Source organism: Herpailurus yagouaroundi, unplaced genomic scaffold (genome assembly GCF_014898765.1).
Source record: "Herpailurus yagouaroundi ecotype Mexico unplaced genomic scaffold, PumYag 29, whole genome shotgun sequence".
In the NCBI taxonomy this organism is placed as follows: domain Eukaryota; kingdom Metazoa; phylum Chordata; class Mammalia; order Carnivora; family Felidae; genus Herpailurus; species Herpailurus yagouaroundi.
The window spans coordinates 100,071,891-100,091,939 of record NW_024412377.1 but is presented as its reverse complement, the minus strand read 5'-3'; the positions used below and the strand labels follow the sequence as shown (position 1 = coordinate 100,091,939).

Here is a 20,049-nt window from a genome sequence, read left to right as displayed (position 1 = left end):
CTTCTCTCTCTGCCCCTTCCCCGCTCACGCTTTGTGTCACTTGTTTCTCAAAAAGAAATCAATGTAAAAAAAAAATTAAAAAATAAAACTAAGTCTTCTCATACATCTTATTTGGATCTTGTAATCAACTGTGTTTGTAACCTAGGAAACCAGTTTGCTAGATGTATACAATATGAGTAAATAAACAAGCAATGAGGGTCTGCGGGGGCACCTCCATTTGTAAAGAGCATAAGTCTTTTGGCATTTATTTTGGCTGCCCCAGAAATTATGTTAATGTATTCTCTTCTTAGGAAAGTACAGGTGTGGAGAAATGAAAAAGGAAGTCCCATATTATTGAAGTGTAACTCTAAATTAGTGGTTCTCAACTTGGAGGGGGGGCGTTGTCAATTTTGTTCCCAGGAAATACTTGGAGATGTTTGGAGATACTTTTAATTGCCGTGGCTGAGGGGAGATATTGGCATTTAATGGGTAGAAGCCAGAGATAACTGCAAAACATCCTATAATCTCAGACAGCCCTCCACAACAAAAAATCACCTGGCCAAAAATGTCATAGTGCCACTGTTGATAAGCCTTGTTTTAAATGTACGTACTTTATAAAATTTACATTTCAGCTGTCACACTACGCGGTGAGTTAGTCTATTTAAATATTTGTAATTCCAGTATGAAAAAAATGCTTACCAATTTCTGCACTCGTTTTCCCAAGGAACAATGATGTACAATAACTAGTTGAGGTTCTTCAAAAAATGTGCCCTGAATACAATTCCACTCCTCAATTACCTTTCTCTACACATGAATGGTCTATATTCATTAATACTAAATCCATTTTCTACATGACCAAAAAAGAGGTCAGAAATATTTTTTATAGAAGATGAATCACATTTTGATAGGAGCTCTTTTTTTCCTAAGAGGTCATGCTTAATTTCAAAGCAGGCAACACTCAGAGATTTCAAGCACTAATAAAATCCAAGAGTCAGGAATTCAAACTGCCAACAACAGGAACTTCTGAAGCCATAAATTCCAAGTGGAGTCATCATTCCTCACAGGCAAAGAATCACTACTCACAGATGTAAATTTCCCCATAGAAAAGTTCATAATACTATGTCTTGTGACACGAAACTGACATGCCTAGGGCAGTTTGTGAGCATGCGTCATGGATTACACTCACAGTTGCACAGAATGCTCTGTAAAGTGTAAAAGGCCCAGAGTCAGTGACAATCTGGCCTTAGCACCAGTCTGGTCGTAAGCAAGAAGGTCAATAACTTCCCCTGGGGAATATTTGCACAAGAAGAGCTTCCCATCGATAAGAAGCTCAGAGAGCTGATGCCTATCATTATCCCCAAAGTACCACCTCCACCTGGGATTCTTTGTTTACATCTAGATCCTTCATTCATCTAGTGTGCCTGTTCCCAAGATTCGGGGATGCCACCCACTTCGAACCTGGAGCTCTTAGCATCGGGGCCATGCATCTTATCCTTAGGTTACAATTGTGTTTTTTAAATTCCACATATGAGTGAAACCATAGGCTATTTCTCTTTTTCTGACTTATTTTGCTTAGCATAATAGATTCTAGTTCCATCCACTTTGTTGCACATGGCAAGATTTCATTCTTTTTGCTTGCTGTGTAATATTCCGTGTGTGTGTGTGTGTGTGCACATGTGTCTATAGATATACATGCATGGTGTGTATTTATATACACATTCACACACACAGACACGCACAGAGACCACATCTTCCTCATACATTCATCAGTTGATGGACATTTGGGCTCTTTCCATAATTTGGATATTGTTGATAGTGCTGCTATAAACATTGGGATGTGTGTGCCCTTTGAATCAGCATTTTTGATCCTTTGGATAAATACCTAGTAGTACAATTGTTGGGTCATAGGGTAGCTCTATTTTTAACTTTTTGAGGAAACTTCCTACTGTTTTCCAGAGTGGCTGTACCAGTTTAATTCCCACCAGCAGTGCAAAAGTGTTCCTCTTTTTTTCCACATCCTCGCCAACATCTGTTGTTTCTGAGTTAATTTTAGCATTCTGAGAGGTATGAGGTGGTTTCTCACTGTGGTTTTGATTTATATTTCCCTGATGATGAGGGATGTTGAGCATCTTTTCATGTGTCTCTTAGCCATCTGGATGTCTTATTTGGAAAAATGTCTGTTCATGCCTTTTGCCGATTTCTTACTGGATTATTTGGTTTTCGGGTGTTGAGTTTGATAAGTTCTTTATAGATTTTGGATACTAACCCTTTATCTGACTGAGATAGCCAATGTTAACTGTTAGCTATTTCCTTTCACACTCTTCTCATACGCATTGAGTATATGAGTCTAACTGCCTATAGCATCCCTAAAGGTTCCTGATAAAGTCTCTGATAGTCTGTTTCATGCACATATGCACCTATATTATTTTATACAGAGAAAATATTTCAAATAAGGTATATATATTGGGATTCTTTTTATAACTTCAGTCTTCTCTGTTTTTTTCTTTTTTGTGTACATACTCCTTCTCTAGTGACTACATTTAACAATGCAGAGTATGTGTGTTTGTATCTGTACTTTTCCTCTTACTCATAACCATATCCATCTAGGTATTGAGCATCTATCTACCTATGTACCCACCTTTTTAAAATGTTTATTTATTTTTGAGAGAGGAGGGAGGGAGGGAGGGAGAGAGAGAGAGAGAGAGAGAGAGGGAGAGGGGGAGAGAGAGAATTCCAAGCAGGCTCCACACTGTCAACACAGAGCCCAATGTGGGGCTCACTCTCATGATCTCACCTGAGATCATGACCTGAGCTAAAATTGAGAGTCAAATGCTTAACCCACTGAGCCACCCCGGTGCCCCTCCAACTCATTATTTTTTATGGCTGCCTGATGTGGTGTCACGGTTCCCTAATGTGTTCAGCATTCCTATTATTAATGGACATTTACCTTTGCTCTCATTTTTAAGGGCTACAGTTAATATCCTTGTTTATATAACATTAGGTCCTAAAACTCATTTTCAAAGGATAGATTCCCAGTAGTAGAATTGCTTGTTGAATTTAAAATTTCGGTAGATGTTGCCGAATTGCTGAAACCAAAGTGGTTCATTTCCACTAATACCTTAAGAGAGCACCTTTTTGGGGGTACACTTTTTCAATTGGTTTAATTGCCTTCTTCTTGTTGATTTGTAAGAGGCTTCATGTATTAGAGAAAGTAACCACTTATGTTTATTAAGATACATTTTGAAAAATCTATTTATTGACTTCATCAGTCTTTCCTTTTGTAACTTGTAGATCAAGACACTGTGTCTTACAGTCTAGATTTTCTTCTAATATGTGTACTTTTTGTGTGCTTTTTTACATGTATAATATGATACAAGATTTGATTTTATTTTCTTCCCTATGGAGAACCACTTGTCCTTGCACCATTTTAAATGTATTCCTCTCCCCCATAGAATTGAAATATTACATTTACTGAATATTAAATTTTCTCCCTATTTCTTCATTTTCAAGATTTCAGTATTAACTTGGTCTTTGTTGACTGAAATAATATGTTGTGGCTCATCCGAGTGATACCTCTCTTTTCTCTTCTTGGGGAAGCACGGCTTGACAGTAATTCACCTTGCAGCCTGGTCTGGAAGTCTTGAGATCATGCTCATGCTGGTTAGAGCTGGAGCAGACCAGAGAGCCAAGAATCAGGTGGGATGTGGGTCACTCCTGAAAATAGTCCTCACTGTACCAATGTGTGTTGGGGAAGTCTTAAGATTGTTGTGTAATTATGTCCCTTACCTTGGCTCTCTTCAGGATGGAATGAATGCCCTCCACTTTGCAGCTCAGAACGATAATGTACGCATTGTGGAGTACCTCATTCAAGATCTGCACTTGAAGGACCTGAACCAGCCCGATGAGGTATGTTTGCTCTGGTAGGATAGGTCCCGTGTACACATCCACCTACCTTCCTCTTTCTTCCTACTCCTCCTAGAGTTGCCAAAGCATCCAGCACAGACAGACCTGGCCCTGTACCCAGCTCCTCTGTCACTCTGGCAGACGGCAGAACAGATGAGAAGTGTTGGTGTTGGTGGTGACCCTGGCATCTGCACGTGGGGAGGATGAGGAGTACTGAGGAAGCCGCTAAGTTCTTTTTTCCCCTTTTACTCTCTCATCCTGGTTGGGTGTAGACAGTATCCACCCTATTTTGTATTTAGAATTTATGCTTTCATTTTACTACATTATGCTTGGCCTTTTTGGAGTGTATTTGGCCCAAGTGTATGTAGTAATGAGCCATGGAATATAATGCAATTTTACTGTACTTGTCTACATTCCTTTTCTTTTCATGTGTAGATATATAATAATAACAGCTACCACCTGTTGAGTATTTATTGGTGTGCTAGGTACAAAGGAAAGCTATTTACTTACATTATTTCATTGAGAAGTTGAGGGCCTGGTGTATATGGTTTAACAAATCTTTGCTAAATGAATGAATTCTCCTGTTAATTCCCATAATAAGCCTATACAGCAGGATTTTGCTTATTTTTAATTTTTTTAATGTTTATTTATTTTTGAGAGAGAATGTAAATGGGGGAGGGGCAGAGAGAGAGGGAGACACAGAATCTGAAGCAGGCTCCAGCCTCCGTGCTGTCAGCACAGAACTTGACATGGGGCTCAAACTCACAAACTGTGAGATGATGACCTGAGCTGAAGTCGGACACTTAACTGGCTGAGCTGCCCAGGTGCCCTGGATTTTGCTTTTTTTTTTTTTTTTTTTAATGCTTGTTTATTTTTGCAGGAGAGAGAGACAGAGCAGGGGGGTTGGTGCGGGGACAGAGAGAGGGAGACACAAGACTCTGAGCTGTCAGCACAAAGCTGTATGTGGGGCTTGAACTCACAAACTCTGAGATCATGACCTGAGCCAAAGTCAGATGCTTAACCAACTGAGCAAGCCAGGTGCTGCGAATTTTGCTTATTTTTAAAGGTGATGAATTTGAGGCTCAGAAAGGCTGAGTACCTCATCCATATCCCAGAGTTGGACAATGAGAGCCAGAATTTGAATTCAGGTCTTGCTGACCTCAGTCACCATGCTGTCCTGTCTCTCTTCTCAGATGACTGTGGACATTCCTCCTGTGTCATGAACTGTCTTTTCCCTGGAATATCTTCTTCTAGGCCTTTTTCATAAGGGAGTATACCCTGTGAGATTGAAGTTTTGATTTCAAATGGGACCTCTTTTTCACTGTGCCTACAATAGTGTCCATAAAAGTCTCTCCATAGGGGCGCCTGGGTGGCGCAGTCGGTTAGGCATCTGACTTCAGCCAGGTCACGATATCGCGGTCCGGGAGTTCGAGCCCCGCGTCGGGCTCTGGGCTGATGGCTCAGAGCCTGGAGCCTGTTTCCGATTCTGTGTCTCCCTCTCTCTCTGCCCTCCCCTGTTCATGTTCTGTCTCTCTCTGTCCCAAAAATAAATAAACGTTGAAAAAAAATTAAAAAAAAAAAATAAAAGTCTCTCCATAAATTAATCAGTAATACCTCATTTGACCTCTTGTAAAAAAAAACGTTCACATTCTTGTCTGACTCCAGTCTTAAAAACAACAACAACAACGGTAATTTGTTCAAATGAAGTCTTTAAGTTTCTTTTACTTCCTCTGAGTATGACTGAGCATCTGTACATTTACAGCTTGGAGGCAGACAGACATGGGCTGTGGTCTGGGCATGTATTAGTTATACGGTTTTAAGCAAGTTCTCTGACTGCTAAAAGCCTTGGTATCTACAAGGGATAATTGGGGAGGCAATACCTCTATGGTTTGATATAGAGTATTGACATTTCCTCAATTTTATGTAAAAAATGCCTATGCCATTGAACTTCACTGTAAGCCATTCTACCACCCTTTTCTAATCAGATACCACCCCTATGCCATTCTTATGTGGCAGTATTGGAACAGCCACTGTTAAGATGTTTAAATGAGTTAATGACTATAAAAAACAAAGAGTCTGGTACCTGGTAAGTGCTCACTAAATGTAGTTGTTATAACAGTAATCATAGGGCAAAATGCATTGTCTGATTTCCTCAAAATCATAATCATAGATAGCATCTAGTGTCACAGTGCGGACATTAGATCATTCTGGTTTGATTGATGCTAGGTAGGGATGTGACCTGTGAATGAATTCCACTCAGTTCCATTCAGCAGATATTTGGTATCTCTGAGACACATGACGGTCTTCCTTTTCAGTGGGCTCCAGCTGCTTTGACAGGAGACAGCTGTGTATGGGAGGATCAATAGGCTGAAGGGACTCAAAGACCAAAGCAGGTTTGTGGGGAGCCTTCATATCTGGAACTTCTGCTGGCCAGCAGCCCTCTTGCCCACCGTCTCTGTAGCTGACTCTGGGGTTGTCCTGTCCCACCCCTCTTCCTCCTCCTCTGTCTGGTGGGAAAAAGACTGGGGAGCCCTGGCAGCAGACTGTGCAGAACCACATGTCCAACCGAGAGATCTTTTTAAAAAATTTTTTAAATGTTTATTTATTTTTGAGAGAGAGAAAGAGCGTGAGTGGGGATGGGGTAGAGAGAGAGGGAGACAGAATCCATATCAGGCTCCAGGCTCTAAGCTGTCAGCACAGAACCCACGAGCTGCAAGATCATGACCTGAGCTGAAGTCTGACACTCAATTGACTGAGCCATCTAGGTGCCCCCCTCCCCACCCACTGAGAGATCTTAAAATTAAGATGGATTCAGAGACATATGAGGAATGAACAAATAAATACTCCACTGGCTCATTTGGGAGAAAGGAATCTCTGAATCCAATTTTAGTTTTAAAGAAACCTAAGTGGATCAATGCAAAAGACAAAGTTTACTCTTTTTCTGAGATCTGTGAGTGCGGTTCAAGGATGTTGGCAAAATCCAGTATGAACTGGGATCAGGAGCTCAGGATCTATTAATTCATCTTTGGATTTTCGTTCTGTGTTTACTTAAAAGTATTGTGGAACTCATTGAATGCATTTGATAGAAAAAACTGCTTCACCCTCATAGCTGGCCCTCTTGCCTACTTTCTTATCGGCAGAATGTGATTGAGAGCCTGTTTACCTGACCAGTATTAGTAAGATTGTTTTCTCTAGCCCAGAGGGAACTCCAAAAGCTAACAAGGAAAGCCTTATAGGGAGGCGGTCTTTATTAATAAAAGGGATGTCACTAGGCCCAGGAAAGTGTGGGTGGGGATGGGAGAGATGGAAGACATGGAAAATACTTTGAGGTTTCTTTCATGTCCATAGCTTGGGAAATCATGTGTCCTCTCCAGGGGAGAGAGAATAGAGCAGCTGGGAGAAGTTTTGGGTGAAGTAGTGTAGATGTTCTGAATCTACGTGTAAACTTCCATCTAGTGGTCAAAAATAAGCACTCAAAATGTTTGGAGTGGAGCAGCGACACAGAAAGGAATGGCTTTAGAGTATATGCACAGTTGTTGAATCTAAGAGTTTGGTGGTACAATGTAAGGTTGGTTTCAGCTGCATACTTAATGGGAACTTCCATTGGTTCAAATGAATATAGTAAGTCTTTAGAGGTCAAAATGCAAAGAAGCGTCCCATTTTGGAGTGTTGGGAATAATGAGCATGAGAGGATTTGAAAAGATAGATTTTCTTGTATGGACCTGAGGCCAATATTTAAGGGTTCCAGTGTGCAAGGGGAGAGCTCATCCTACCCACCCTAGGTCCATGACTGCATATTTAACACACTGCTCCTTCAGTAGTTTTTACTTCATGGCAACTTATTTTTCCCTTTCCAATCTCTAGTTATTAAGGAATCTCCTGGTGTTTTCCTTATGTTGGGGTTCTGTTGTGAGGGTCCCAGGATAAGGAGAGTTGCCATGGGGTGTAGACCTACACGCAAGGCACTGGAGGACTTGGTGCTGGGTCCTCCCTGGCCTCCTCTCAGAGGCTCTCCAGGGCACCACCTCCGGGATCTCTATGGGCAAGAAGAGTCAGTTTGGACTTCAGGTGCCTATTGAATGGCTGTTTATGAAATCTTTGTTTAATTTGGTAACTTGTCAAATTTGATAATCCTGGTAGTAAACTTCAAAATGAAAAATAATTTCAAAAACATTTTTAATGTTTATTTATTTGTTGAGAAAGAGAGAGACAGAGCATGAGAAGGTGGGGGTGGGGGTTGGAGAGAGAGAGGGAGCCACGAAATCCAAAGCAGGCTCCAGGCTCTGAGCTGTTAGTGCAGAGCCTGATGCGGGGCTTGAACTCATGGACCATGAGATCATGACCTGAGCCCAAGTCGGGAGCTTAACTGACAGCCACCCAGGTGCCCCCAAAATAATCTCAAATTAACAATTTTAACCCCTTAGATTTGTTCACATGCAAACAATTTAAATGCATTGAATTAAAAACATGTTAGGTTAAATATACATTGTGTTAATAAAGGAAAAAGGAATTCTAGCCCCTTCTTATGCTCATTAATTAAGGAAGGCAATCAGCATCCTGAGCTGGGAGGCCTTGTGATTTGTCTTCAGCTTGGGGCTCTGACACCACTATTCCATTGCCCTGACTGAAAAATCTCCCTGCCTTGCAAGTGGGCAGGAGTCCTGCGAGGCTGCACTGCATAGAGGTCGACTTGAACATCATTTTAAAAGGATTGGATGGGTAAAAAATGAAATGAGACATGGTAAGAAACAGTATTTAAACAGGAAAAAGACAAGTATTTTTAAAGTTCTTATTTTTCCTAATAACATGTACTAAGATGAGAGAAAAGATTTATATCTCATTTTACTGTCACTTCTTCCTTATTTATGTTGCCTTTTGGTACATTTCTAAAATATAGATTACTTTAAATGCCCTTATTTTGTGTAATTTCACGTTCACATTTTTTTTCCCCTTGATAATCACATTTTTAAAGGGCATCCAAAGTTGAAAGTAATAGCTGTTTTCTTGGTGAGGAAAAATGTTTCAACTCTGATAACCTCCCATTTCTTCCCAGACTAGGCTTTCTTTGTGGGTGAGTCCTCTGTCACTTTGTTTAGCCATGCAGAAATGCAAGCCTTTGTATTAGCCAAGGGTAAGAGTAAGGCCTTTTTAAAGTTCAACGGACCCCTGGTACTTCTAGTAGTATTCGTTCCCATACTACTAAATATGTATCTGTGAAACTTCTTTCTGCGATGAGTGATAAAAATCCAGTTTAATCTAGATTAAGCAATTTATTTATTTATTCCTAACTAAAAAGTTGGAGGGTGTATCTGAATGGCTTCAGACACGGCTGGATCCAGCCCCCCCCCCTTTTTTTTTCTCCCTCTCCAACTCTCGATTGTCTCTGTTGGCATTATTGGTACTCTCCACAAGGTGGGAAAGATGGCTGCTAGCAGTTTCAAGATATTCTTGGGGATATTCTTATGGATTTTTATTCATAAGAAAGAAAATTTCTCTCATTAAATGATCATATATAGGGTGCCTGGATGGCTCAGTCATTTAAGCGTCCTACTCTTGATTTCAGCTCAAGTTATGATCTCACAGTTCGTGAGTTCAAGGCCCATGTCAAGCTCAGTGCTGACAGCACAAAGCCTGCTTGGAATTCTCTCATTCCCTCTCTCTCTTTGCCCCTCTCCTGCTTGTGCATGCATGTGTACACACTCTCTCAAAATAAATAAACTTTAGGAAAAAAATAAATGTGCATATATAAATCTCAGAAACAACTCTTTTCAGCCCTGCTTGAATCATCTGCCTAATCCTGGACCAATCACTGTGACCAGCGTGGGTTAAAGTGATCACTTCATGTGGCGGGTGAAACCTGGCAGTTGACAGCACTAAATGGATAAATGGTGTCTGTATAAGTGGGGAAGTTCTCAAAAGGAAAATGAACCTGCTGTTACTAGAAGAAACATACACATAAAAGCAGTAAATGTCTACTCTGGGACACAACACCCTCATGTATCATTTATGGTTTCTGTGGTAAAGGGCTAATAAGACCCCTTTTGCTTCTGCCTGAGAATTTAATTTTTTTTTTAACGTTTATTTATTTTTGAGACGGAGAGAGACAGAGCATGAACGGGGGAGGGTCAGAGAGAGGGAGACACAGAATCTGAAACAGGCTCCAGGCTCTGAGTGGTCAGCACAGAGCCCGAAGCGGGGCTCGAACTCATGGACCGCGAGATCATGAACTGAGCCGAAGTCAGCCGCTTAACCGACTGAGCCACCCAGGCACCCCTTCTGCCTGAGAATTTAAACGTTAGTTAACTTTCTAGCTCTGTGTTACTGCAAACAAGATTAGCGTTGTTTATGATAAAAATGACCCCTAATTGGCAAATTGCATCTGGACTTGGAGGAACTACAGATGCACTATCATCACCGGGGGGAAGCCATATTTTGGGTTTGGGCTTCCCTGACTGTAATGACTTATAACTAATGGAGCACATCCCTTGTGGGGATCTGGAAGCTATGCTTGGGGTATTTATTCCTGTGGGGCACCATCCTTCTAGACAGGGTGGCTCCAATGCCTGTCCACTGTAGATTTGTCACCTTGCAACTGAGCTATCACCTGGGGGGCCAAAGGCAGCAGCTCCTGGACAACTCTGTAGGGACATGGTATGAAGAGGAACGGCTGACCTTGGCCAGCTGTGGTTTGTGTCCTATATCTTCAGAGTAAAGTGGTGTCAGATGTGGCCGGTGATAATTCCGTTATTCTGAAATCTTTAATTGAAGCCAAAAAGACCCTCTGGTGGGCGTTGAAGTCATTCTCATAAATCTTTGAGATAGGGCAGTTGCTTTAAGGAAGCCCTGCTAGTGAGGGGTGACAGCAGCTCAACTCCAACTACTTAAAGGGAAAAAAAAAAAAAAAAAAAAGGAATGTATTGACTCATTCAGTTAGACACTTTAGGCACAGGCAATTTTAGTTATGTCTGAATCCAGCAGCGCAAATGATGTCAACAGGGCTCTTGTCTCTTTTTCCATTTCCAGCTCTGCTCTCCACTGTGCTGGCTTTATTCTTAGGCAAATTGTCCTCATCAGGTAACAGGGAGGACTGCTGATGGCTTAGCTGCTGCTGATTCTAGACTACAAATAGAATGCGCAGAAAAATAATCCCACGGTTGACCCTGATTGGCCTGGCGTGGCATGTGACCATACCTGAACCAAACAGTGTGACCAAGGGATATATTGTGGAAGAGGCAGGAGCCTGTAATTAACAGCTCCACAAAAATAGGCCACAGGCCCTCTAGAGGAAAAGATGATGGGCAGGAAACATCACCAGTGCTCTTTTCTCCCATCCCAGTGCATTCATGAACTTAAAAGGCTGCCTTCTTCATTTCTTGTCACCTGTCTCCCCACCCACAAGCACACATTCATGCTGAGTTAAGTATTCCCGCGTGTCACCAGGGTTCAATTCCTATATTTCATTATCATTGCTTGTATGTGTCCATTTTCCCTGTTGCACTCTGAGCTTCTTGAGGATGGGGCAGTGTATCTTTCATCCCAGCCACTCTATGGTTGAGCACAATATCTGGCATATTCATAGATGCTCAGTAATTGTGGAATAAATTAATGAATAATTTATAAAGGTATGTGACTAAATGTTTTCATGTAGTGTATAATCATGTCTCTCACATCTCTTTTTGTCATTTTTTTATATGAACCTTTCTCTTTTGTCTCCATTTGCATATATTTGAATAACCTAGATCCAATAATTTTTGGTCTATCATTTCCAAAATGTTGTTCATGGCTCAAGACTAAATTCTCTTCAATTAGGGGTCTAACTTGCTAACAGAAGACTGGGGGTCGAAGCAGTCTCTGTTCCTTCTCTTTGCCCTTCCTTAGTGACTTTATGAGAATGACAATGAGAGTCAGGCCTTCCAGCATAGAAGCTTGGGGATATAGGCCTCACTGGCAAACAGGTCTGGCTCAAGAATAATGAATTAGGTGAACTTTTTGGCACCATTTTGTTTCTCCAACTTCCATATATGTGTGAATGGAGAGCTCCATAGGGCTGATCCTCGTGGACATTTTGTTTTGCCATTTATTATTTCAACATTTTTCCTTTTTTTCCCAGTTATGGGGGAGTCATGTGCTGTTATCTCAAGTTAACAGTCTCCATGATCTTTTGATTACCCTGCATTAGCAGATCAGATAACAAATCTCAGATTCAGATTCAGGAACCTTCTTATAAAGAGGCTTGTATCTTGTTTTTCACATTTCAGACATTTTTCTAAGCCTTTGGTTAATAACACAGCAAGCCAATTTGTGTTTTCTTTATTTTTTTAAAGTTTATTTATTTATTTAGAGAGAGAGGGAACACGTGTGACCAGGGGAGGGGCAGAGAGAGAGGGAAAGAGAGAGAATCCCAAACAGGCTTTGTGCTGTCAGCACAGAGCCTGATAGGGGACTTGATCCCATGAACCATGAGATCATGATCCGAGTGGAAATCAAGAGTAGGTTATTTAACCGACTGAACTACCCAGGCACCCTCATGAGTGTTTTCTTTAAATGAAGAAAATACTTCTGTCTCCATTCCCCTCCCCTGCCCCCAACTATCTTTTCTTCCTCCTTTAAAATATCTGGAGTTAGATAGGGCACCATCTGATGGGTGGCTCAGTTGGTTAAGTGTCCAACTTCAGCTCAGGTCATGGTCTCATGATTCATGGGTTCAAGCCTTATGTTGAGCTCTGTGCTGACGGCTCGGAGTCTGGAGTCTGCTTCGGATTCTGTGTCTCCCTCTCTCCCTCTTCCCTGCTTGTGCTCTGCCTCTCTCTGTTGTCTTGCTTATTCAATAAATGTATAATAAACACTGGAGGTTTGTGATTTATTTTCAGAAAGGAAGAAAACCATTTCTTTGGGCAGCTGAGAGGGGCCACATTGAAATGATAGAAAAACTTATCTTCCTTAATCTACATACTTCAGAAAAAGACAAGGTGAGTTGGACTTTTATTTCTTTGCTGAGAATGAGAGAAAGGGGGTGGTGACAGCTGGTATATAGATTTGGTGATGGCATTTTGGTCAGGAATAGACTTGTTCACTTGTTACTACAGTCAGAATAATGGAATATCCAGATGAAATGAACCCACTTTGGCAATGGATCATCCACATTGCCAGTTTTCACCCAATAAATGTTTGTGAACTCAATAGATTACATGGATTTTTTCCACTGTCAGTTCCAGTGCTCTTTGTCCCTTGAGGTCTGCTGAAGAGTCAGTCTTACCTGACTGGGGAGGGAAACCCTGATAGACACCCATATCTATATTCACATCTTTGATTATTTTCTTAGGAGAAATTCATATGTATATATAGAATTGTGGGCTCAAAAGTTCTACACATTAAATTGTTTGGTATACATTGCTAAAACTATCTCCCAGAAATTTGTCACCAGTTTATCTTCACATAGGTTATGTGAATTGCTTTTATTGTTTCACCTTTTGCTAGCAAATTAGCAGCAAAGGTAGAATGAGGGGCATGGATGGTGTTTTCCCACTTGTTGGATCAACTATGTCTTTTCATTTGAAACTGTAAAAAATTATAAATTTCACTTGAAACTGTGGATAATGTGGCCCACACTCTGGACCACAGCTTTAACCTAAATGAAACCCCTCAGAAAACTCATTACAGTCCTGACCATTGGAGGGTCATGTTGCTCAGTGCAGAGGACTCTATGGTGAGTTTGTCTCTGTTGCAGGAGGGAAATACTGCCCTGCACCTTGCAGCAAAGCATGGTCACAGTCCTGCGGTCCATGTGCTGCTAACCCAGCAGCAAGAAATAAATGAGATCAATGAGGTATGTGAAGGTGCTCGTTAGGGGTGGGCACAAGACTCAAAAGTGGAAGGGTGGGAGGAATGGCTTTCATGGGAGGAAAACAAAGATGTTAGTGCCACAGAGTGTAAAATGTGATGTTACAAGATTCCTTCTTTTTTCTCTAAAGTATCCCAGCAAGTCATTTGTTAGTCCATTCATTTATTTACCCATTGACTCAAAAAATATTTGTTGAATATGTACTCTATTCTGGAGAGAGTATGTATTCTTATTCTAGAAGTCTAAGGGCAAGAAGGGCATTCAAAAAGGTGGGAGCTGAGAGGGCCAAGGCATAGAGATACAGAAAGGCTGTGCTCACCAGGAGACCTTGGCTTTGACTTGAAGATAGTGGAGACCTTGAAGGGTGTTAAGCAGCAGAGGGGAATGAGTTCTGTGTTGGTTACAGGTCTGTGACTGTCCCAGTGGTTTGAAGTGGGGGCTTGGTGCCTGCAGAGGCTGGAGGTGGGGACCCCAGTCAGGTGACAGTGGAAATTGCTGAAGCAAGAACTATGGAAAACCTGTCACCAGGGCACTTACAAGGAGCAAATAGGATGAAGCAATAGGAGGAGGCAGAGGCCACAGGATTTGTGACCAGAATTAGGGAGAGAGAAGACTTTCTGATACCTGACTCACTGGTTTGGACTACTGGGAGGGTGGGGTGCCTCCCCTAAGCTGTGAGCACAGGGCAGAGTATGTGGGTGAGATCAGTAACAAGGGTTTTGAACGGGTTTGTGATGAGGCACCTGGGAGGGGGGCAGACATTCAGGTGGGGAGCAGTGGGGAGATAGAAACTATCTGGGGTTCAGTGGAGGGCAGGGAGATAGAAACTGGGCATAAGGCTTACGTGGAGAAGTTGTGCCAGGGAGGCAGATCTGCTCTAGGTGGTCACTTTACCTTTGAGTCAATGATTTTTGGACTGGCTCTTTGGAAACTCAGGTGAATGGAGTCCTCTTGGACTTCATAGTTTAACTTTCTGATAAATTCTAAACTTAATACCTCTCTGAGCAATACTCTAAGAGGTAATATAATCATTGAAGACATCGATGACTGTGAGGTATATCATTATTTTATGTAACACTAAGAAAAAAATAATGCTGCCAATTAAACAGTGACACAGACAAGCAGCTTTTTTGTCCTTTAGAATAGTTTATACTTATGGAAAGAGTTTCTTAGATGTTTACCTTAGATTTTTTATTATACACATATAAAGGAACAAATAAATAAGTTGGTTCGTAAACTTCACACTGAGCTTGATTCTTACTCAGTCTTGATGTCCTTGCTTTTTGAAACAAAATACAGTCCTCTGTGCCTTCAAAGGTGCTTGCAATGCAACATTTCTTTAAGGTTACCCTATATGGTTTCTGAGATTTAAGCCAACACCCATTCTGATTTCATACACATGACAGGCAGTGACAGCATCACATATACTACCTGGTTGACTAAGATTGTGAGATGCATCCTGATCTCAGATAAAACAAGATGGGACTTAGTATTGGTGGCTTTTGACCATAAAACTAGCAACCTAATGGAAAGGGAAGGCTATGAAAGGGAGTGTATGTGATGCCTGGGCCAAGTCTGTATTCCCTTTGGACCAGAGAAGCCCACCAGGCTAGTCCCATGCATCCCCGGATCTGGGCACCCAGAGATTGAAAGCAGGGCTCTGACTGTGTGGGTCAGGTCCTGGCTCCGTCGCTCTTCTAGGTAAGTGATCTTGGGCTCAGCACATAGCCCCTCTTAGCCTCAGTTTACTCATCTGTCAAATAACCTCATAAGGCCATAGTGAAGTTTAAATGTGAAGGCTGTGGCACACACTTAGCACCTGGAATAGTGCCTGGCACACGGTAGGCATGTAATAAGTGGCATCTGTTATCATTGGTGTTATCTTGGTGCAATAAATGGGATCATAGTTATCATTTGTTGTTGTTGTTTTTTAAGTTTGTTTATTTTGAGAGAGAGAGAAAGAGAGAGAGAGCGAGCACAGTCAGGGGAGGGGCAGAGAGAGAGAGAGAGAGAGAGAGAATCCCAAGCAGGCTGTATGCTGCCAGCACAGAACACAATGTGGGGCTCGAACTCACGAACCGTGAGATCATGACCTGAGCTGAAGTCGGACACTTAAGTGATGAACCATACAGGCAGCCTCATGGTTATCATTTGTATCAGTGGTATATTATTATCCTCATTTTTTCTTTTCAAGTTCTTGGGAGAATTTAAGCCAAGCTTTCTTTTTTGTATTTTCGTAAGTTGATTTATTTATTGAGAGAGAGAGAGAAAGAGAGAGAGCACGAGTGCACACGGGAGGGGCGAGAGAGGAGGGAGAGAGAGAATCCCAAGCAAGCTCTGCACTGAAAGCTCCATCCCATGAACCATGACATCATGACCTGAGCCAAAATTGAGAGTCAGACACTTAACTGACTGAGCCACCCAGGCGCCCAAGCCAAGCTTTCACTTGAGGATCATGGACAAAAATAGAGCCTTCATTTGTTTACTTTAGTGTGTATTCAGTCTTTTCTGACCGTCTGGCATAATAATGATCAGGTTTAATTGGTTTAACTTATTTAAAGATCTCAGGAATTTGGTCTTCTTAAATACAAGTTACGAATGATGTGTGAGAAACGTGAGGAAAAAAAAAAAGTGAATCACCTAGAATAAATCTTAGGTGTGATTAGCCTTCACAAATCAATATAGAGATCAAGTCCTATAGTCACAGGATTTAATTTAAAGTCTTGGTCATGCTTGCCCAGCTGTGTTTTAATACTTTACCACTGGAATGTGTGCACTTGGATTTTATCCACCATTTAGCTATTTTTGAGTTAGGGCACATTAGAGAGAGCTCATAAAGTCCAACACACTGTAATTGCAGATTATGATAGGTTTCATCTTCAGAGAATGAAGTGTCTAGTGATAATATCAGCCCTTTGAATAAGGCCCATAATCTTTATACAGTCATGGGCTGCCTACGTTTCCTAATGTAAGCTGTTGCCAGACCAGTTGGAGTGATCCATGTGAATATAATCTAGCGGGGCTGTCTCTAAATAGTCTTGGAAGCAAACTCTCCTATCAGTAAGGAAATACGGGCATGCATCTGTCATATGCACATTTATAATTAAACTAATACATTACAAAATATATGCCAGAAATATACATTTTAAAAATTTAAGATAAAAATAAATAGTAGTTTTGTATTTTCTCCACACTGAAATGATTATTTTAGAGATACCAGATATATTTTCCTTCCATTTTTTTTTGTGTTCCTGTGCATATATATTCTTATTGGTTGTCCAGAGTTCATATGACTATTCTTTAGCTCTTGGATATTTTATTTTATTTCATTTTATTTATTTATTTTTTTAAATATATGAAATTTATTGTCAAATTGGTTTCCATACAACACCCAGTGCTCATCACAGCAGGTGCCTTCCTCAATACCCATCACCCACCCTCCCCTCCCTCCCGCCCCCCATCAGCCCTAAGTTTGTTCTCAGTTTTTAAGAGTCTTGGACATTTTATTTATATCCTTTTTTCTTTTCTTAAAAATTAGGCTGTCATGAGCCTCTTTGTATAAAAACCATAGTCTGAATTCCTCACTATTTCCTTTAGGTATATTCTTAAAGGGAGGATTGTTGGGTCACAGATACAAATGTTTATTAGGCTCCTGATATGTTAAAGATGTGAATTCTTGGGGCGCCTAGGTAGCTCATTCAGTTGAGCATTGGATTCTTGATTTCAGCTCAGGTCATGATCCCAGGTTCATGGGATAGAGTCCTGCATCTGGCTCAGTGCTGGCAGCACAGAGCCTGCTTGGAATTCTCTTTCTCTTGTCTATCTGTTTCTGTCTGTCTCTCTTCCCCTCTGCCCCTCTTGGAGTGTGTGCACACATGATCTCTCTCTCAAATAAAAATTAAAAAAAATTTTTTAAATGATGTGTGAATTCTTTCCTTCACATTTTTCACTAATGCTTTTCCCACTGTGGTTTGCCATTTGGCATCTCTTTTCCAGGAAAATGAGAAGGCATATTATGAGGAGAAATTCCTCTGTAACAGATGGCTGTCCCAGACACTCATGTAAAGCAAGCTGGATATAGTTTTTCCATCTCATTGGGATGGGAACATTGGTTCCATGCCCCTGCATCCCTCTTGACATGATTGTTCATATCTAATTAGCTATAAGTAAAACCATTTGAACTTATCCTAATGCATTTTTAAGCAGAATAATGCCCATGGGGGGGAAATGTTTAGGGAATGAGAAGGGATTCTGCATTTTTTCCCAAAATTTTCAGGAAAGAATCTGCATGAGAAAGGGATAATATCCAAGTGGCTTTTGTGTGATACCAGTTCTTTCCTTTTTTTCTGTGTTTTGGCCTAAACTAAGCTCTCACTTTACCCTACTAGCATTTATCATAATGAGTTTCCAGAAACTTAATTACTGAGAAAGAGTATTACTGTGTTGTTGTTGTTTTTTTTTTAATGACACACAATTGTTTAAATCAGTTTTAAACGTTAAAGCTATACTTGGTACAAATGTGCTTCTGTTTGTGTGTGTTTCACACTGAATTATAATTCATATTTCCGTGATTATCTTGCTTAATAGGCTGTTACCTTCTTGTGGGCAGGATTTGTGTGTGTTTGTCATTTCAATCCCAAAGCCTTTGCCCAACAGGCAGTAAGTGTCCAATAAATGTTTTGGAGATAAAATAGTAAAGATTAAGAGTATAATGGTGGATGAAAACCCTGTAAGGAGGCAGAATAACAAGATCCGTATGGGTGCAGGCTTTGGAGCCAAACATCCGGATTTGCAGCCTAGCTTTGTCACTTTTCAGCTAAGGTTTAATTTCTTTATCTGTAAATGGGGATATTAATCCTGACCTCGTAGGGTTGTGCATTTAACTCTGCCAAGGCATATAGTCTTGGCAATATAAGTTGTCATATAGATGCTCAGTAAATGCTATCCATTAAGAGTAATGCACAAAAGGTATAGAGAAAGCATGCTGTTCCTCAAGGAATTTTATTTCATGTCAAGGGGCAATTAATTTTAACTTTTTTCCTTTTATTTATTTATTTTTTTTAAGAATGGAGAAACACCATTCTTTCTGGCTGTTAAAGGAGGTCATGAAGAATGCAGCAAAGTGCTCCTGACAGCAGGAAGTGATATCAACATTCCAAATAAGGTATGTGCTCCATGCCATGTTCGCTCACACAGTGGAGGGGGACTCAAAATGTTCTTTGAGTAATCTGGTCCTGCATTGATCCACTCACTAGGCCTTTGTAGAATTAATATTTATAATTTTGGAAAACAGGGGCAAGTGGAACAGATAGTTGTTCTCAAGTACAGAGACATTCTCACTGTACCTTGATTTCTCCCTAACAACTATACATGCCTGGCTTATACACAGTAAGTACAAAAAAAAATATTGTGTGGAAGCCCACGTGGTCTGTCTGGAACCTGAAGAGGATAGGATGGAGCCTTCTTGTAAATACAGAATGCTTTTGTATTCATGGTGTTAAGATCCTTTGTCACCTATCTTCTTTTTTTGGTGGGGAAATTAGAATTTAGAAAAGTTAAGGAACTCATTCAGGATTATCTGACCAGTTGGTGGCAGTGCGGAGGATTCTAACCACGGTGATGGCCTTGCCTTCCAGATGGTTTTACTTTCTTATTCTATTTTTCTAAATAATTTTAAATTGCAATGAAAATAACAAAAAATCAGAATAGTACCAAAGGATATATGATGACAAGTGTCATATTACAACTATACATCCCAATTTCTCCTCCCTAGAATTAATGTAATTAATAGCTTATCTTGCAGGAATTTTCCATGCATTTACATGGAAAATGTACACGTGTGTAAGTACTGGCACCACATAGATGATAGCACACTGCATGTGTCTGCTGCTCTGCACCTTGTTTATTTTTTAAGTGCCAAAAATGTTGGAGCTGTCTCCATAGCAGAGCAGTGCATAGGTACACCTTAAAGATATTGCAGGTTTGGTTCCAGGCCACTGCGTATCATAATAGAGTGAGTGAAATGAATTTATTGGTTTCCCAGTTCATGTAAGAGTTAGGTTCACATTACACTATAGTCTGTTAAGTGTGAAATAGCATTATGACCCCCCGAAACAGTGTACACACCTTTATTACAAACTGCTTTATTGCTGGGGTGCCTGGGTGGCTCAGTCGGTTAGGCATCTGACTCTTGATTTTGATTCAGGTCATGATCTCACGGTTCATGAAATGGAGCCCCACATCGGGCTCTGCCCTGACTGCATGGAGCCTGGTTGGGATTCTCTCTCTCTCTCTCTCTCTCTCTCTCTCTCTCTCTCTCTCTCTCT

General features: G+C 40.9%; 1 protein-coding gene across 1 annotated transcript in view; it reads left to right on the top strand.

The window, feature by feature from the left end:
* The window catches only part of ANKDD1B (ankyrin repeat and death domain containing 1B), a 73,587-nt gene that overhangs the window by 29,393 nt on the left and 24,145 nt on the right, over positions 1–20,049 (top strand). The window contains exons 4-8 of the mRNA XM_040450560.1: positions 3,577–3,675; positions 3,781–3,885; positions 12,753–12,851; positions 13,610–13,708; positions 18,789–18,887. Coding sequence (XP_040306494.1) covers positions 3,577–3,675; positions 3,781–3,885; positions 12,753–12,851; positions 13,610–13,708; positions 18,789–18,887 — 501 coding nt within the window. The remainder of the gene's footprint in view (positions 1–3,576; positions 3,676–3,780; positions 3,886–12,752; positions 12,852–13,609; positions 13,709–18,788; positions 18,888–20,049) is intronic.